The 2,675-nt window shown below is 36.5% G+C and overlaps 2 protein-coding genes across 6 annotated transcripts in view; one reads left to right on the top strand and one right to left on the bottom strand.

The window, feature by feature from the left end:
• Positions 1-1,004, bottom strand: part of LOC106877387 (tetraspanin-33) — a 69,596-nt gene extending 68,592 nt beyond the window's left edge. For 2 of the 5 annotated variants that reach the window (XM_052971182.1, XM_052971181.1), the window contains exon 1: positions 819-1,004. The gene's annotated coding sequence lies outside the window, so the exon portion shown is untranslated. The remainder of the gene's footprint in view (positions 1-818) is intronic. The other 3 variants (XM_014926279.2, XM_014926281.2, XM_014926283.2) reach the window with 2 other exon arrangements.
• Positions 958-2,675, top strand: part of LOC106880147 (ADP-ribosylarginine hydrolase Tri1) — a 67,334-nt gene continuing 65,616 nt past the window's right edge. Inside the window, exon 1 of the mRNA XM_052970960.1 lies at positions 958-1,023. Within this exon, the coding sequence (XP_052826920.1) occupies positions 958-1,023 (66 nt within the window). The remainder of the gene's footprint in view (positions 1,024-2,675) is intronic.

Below are 2,675 nucleotides of genomic sequence, written 5' to 3'. Positions count from 1 at the left end.
TATATATATGCATATATATAGGACGACAGAAGTCAAATTGTCTAATGTTTTTAAGATGTTCAATGAATGAAATTTGTCTACTATTTCTAGCATATCGAATGACTACATTGTTTCCTTCGCTGGTTCTTGTGTAGATGTTGGTATGTGTTGGTACGGGTGTGATGTCTTGGGGCTTGAAACATCCGAAAATAGCGAAATCTGGTCCCATGCTCAGAAACTTCTAAAAGGTGATTCGTCTTTTCAGGCATACTTGAACCACCGCCTGTCTTTAAGTGGTCATTTTTCTAATGGAAAATATTGGATATAAAATTTGGTGAGTTTTTTTGTTTTTTTCAAAAACAAATCCAATGATTTCAACTAACAATTAAAATAAGTGTGTTATAAATCAAACTTGTCGATGCATTTGATGTATACGTTGATGACGCATGTTTTGTGATTATGATGGTGACAGTAGTGACGGTTGTTTTTGGAATGAAGATGATCTGGTGCATCTGAGCGCGCGTGTCCTCACAAAATACTAGTCATGTACCGGCATATATCGAATAGAAATATGATCCATGGAATGTACTCAAATGATCCAATGCTATATACACTGTGCTGTCGTCGTCGTAGTCGTTGCTGTGATCATCATTGACATTGTCATCTATATTAGTTTGTGTTCTGAGCTGATGAAAATTTAACAAAATTAAATGAGCTTAAAAACAAACCTGCAGATCTAAAATCTAAGATCAAGCGGATAGCAAGTATGAAAGCAAACCTCTTAGAGAAGAAAAAATGTGGGGAGGAAGCTGAGAAAGATAAAAATACAATTCACTTACTCGTTGCAGTAATTCGGCAGTAATCGACCATAATGTAAAAACATGAGAAAGAGAGAGTGAGCAAAAGCCAATGATTGAATGAGAGAGTCAGTAAAAGATAGAGCAGGAGAGAGAGAGCGTGAAAGACAGAACGCAGAGAATGGCACGAAAACCTGATATCGATCTGAGGGTGTGGGATGAAGCTAGTGAAGAAGCCACAGCAGCCGTTTGTCTCCGAATTCAGTCATAAATTATCATCTCCCCTTCTTTCTTTCTCTCTCTCTTTTTCTGATACCCTTTATGTATATTAGATTACTGGGATCTGTAGTTGACACATTTTGCGAAAAAAATAAATGATACGAATTAATCGAACTTGCCTCATATACAACTGGTAACTTGTTTCATTCCTGTTTTTATTTATTCAAACGCTTCACATTATAAAATGTATTCTACAAGCAATTTTTTAGGGAACAGCGAAAGATTTATCATTTTCAGGGATTAAATATTTAGATAAATCTTGCAATGAACTGTATGAAAATTGTTTAGGGAGAGGAGTTGGTTCGCTTTTAGTGGAGCAGATCCAGATAAACTGATTTATATAATAAGATCGAAAACCATTGTAAAACAAAGCATCCGCAATGGTGCTAATGAAAGAAAGATTCTTTAAAAGCATTTAAAAAATGCAATCAAGAAAAGAAAACGACGAAAAGTTATTAAAAGGACGAACTATTAAATCATGGGAAAATTGAAAGAAAAATATTATTCGACAACAAATTTACTGCACTCAAACAGGAGAGAGATAATGACAGCGGTTTAAACTTCGAAAGAAAGCAACACAAAGAAGACTGCTTATACTTCTTTAGAAGGAGAGATGAGGGATGAGGACTTCTCATGGCACAATGATAATTTATGCATACTGTGGTTTGCTAATTTAGTACAAAATAAAAATAAAATTGATAATTTTATAAGAGAAGAATATAATCGATAGAATCCATAAACATATACCTACATACATACACATGAAAAACGCCCGTCACATATATTCATTTATCATTTTATTTGTTTCAGTCATTTGACTGCGACCATGTTGGAGCACGGCCTTAATCACCATGTTGGAGCACTTAATCTTTGTAAGCCTAGTACTTATTCTATCAGTGCCTTTCGCCGAACCGCTATGTTACGGGGACACTAAACACACCATCGGTTGTCAAGCGGTGTTGGGGTACAAACACAAACACACACAAACATATACGACGGGCTTCTTTAAGTTTTAGTCTACCAAATTCACTCACAAGGCTTTGGTCGGCCCGAGGATATATATAGTACAAGACAGTGGAACTGAACCCGGAACCATGTGGTTGGTAAGCAAACGACTTACCACACAGCCACTCCTACGCCTGTATATATGTGAATGCCTGTGCTTGTCCTCCCACTATCGCTTGACAATCGATGTTGGAGTGTTTATGTCCGCGTAAACTAGCGGTTCAGCAAAAAAGGCCGATAGAATAAGTACTAGGCTTACAAAGAATAAGTCCTGGGGTCGATTGGTTCGACTAAAGGCGATGCTCCAACATGGCCGCAGTCAAATGACTGAAACAAGTAACTGAATAAATGAATACACACACACGTGTGTGTGTGTGTGTACATATACGTGTGTATATAAACGTTTTTGGATTTGGTTTGCAAGATTCTTTAGGTGAGTTCGTGTTGAAGCATATTCTGTTGTGTCTGGGGAGAGTCATTCTCTTTTAGTACCTTACAATTTAACACATCCGCCGGTAAAATTTCCACCTTTTCTATAGTTTTTACTGGAGTCAATACTATGGAAAAGGTTGCAAGACGCAACAAAAATTTTAGAAAAATAAAAAAAGAAATAAG

The sequence above is a fragment of the Octopus bimaculoides genome, chromosome 10, assembly GCF_001194135.2.
Source record: "Octopus bimaculoides isolate UCB-OBI-ISO-001 chromosome 10, ASM119413v2, whole genome shotgun sequence".
In the NCBI taxonomy this organism is placed as follows: Eukaryota; Metazoa; Mollusca; class Cephalopoda; order Octopoda; family Octopodidae; genus Octopus; species Octopus bimaculoides.
The sequence above is the reverse complement of the archived record's forward strand: the minus strand, read 5'-3'. Positions and strand labels throughout refer to the sequence as shown.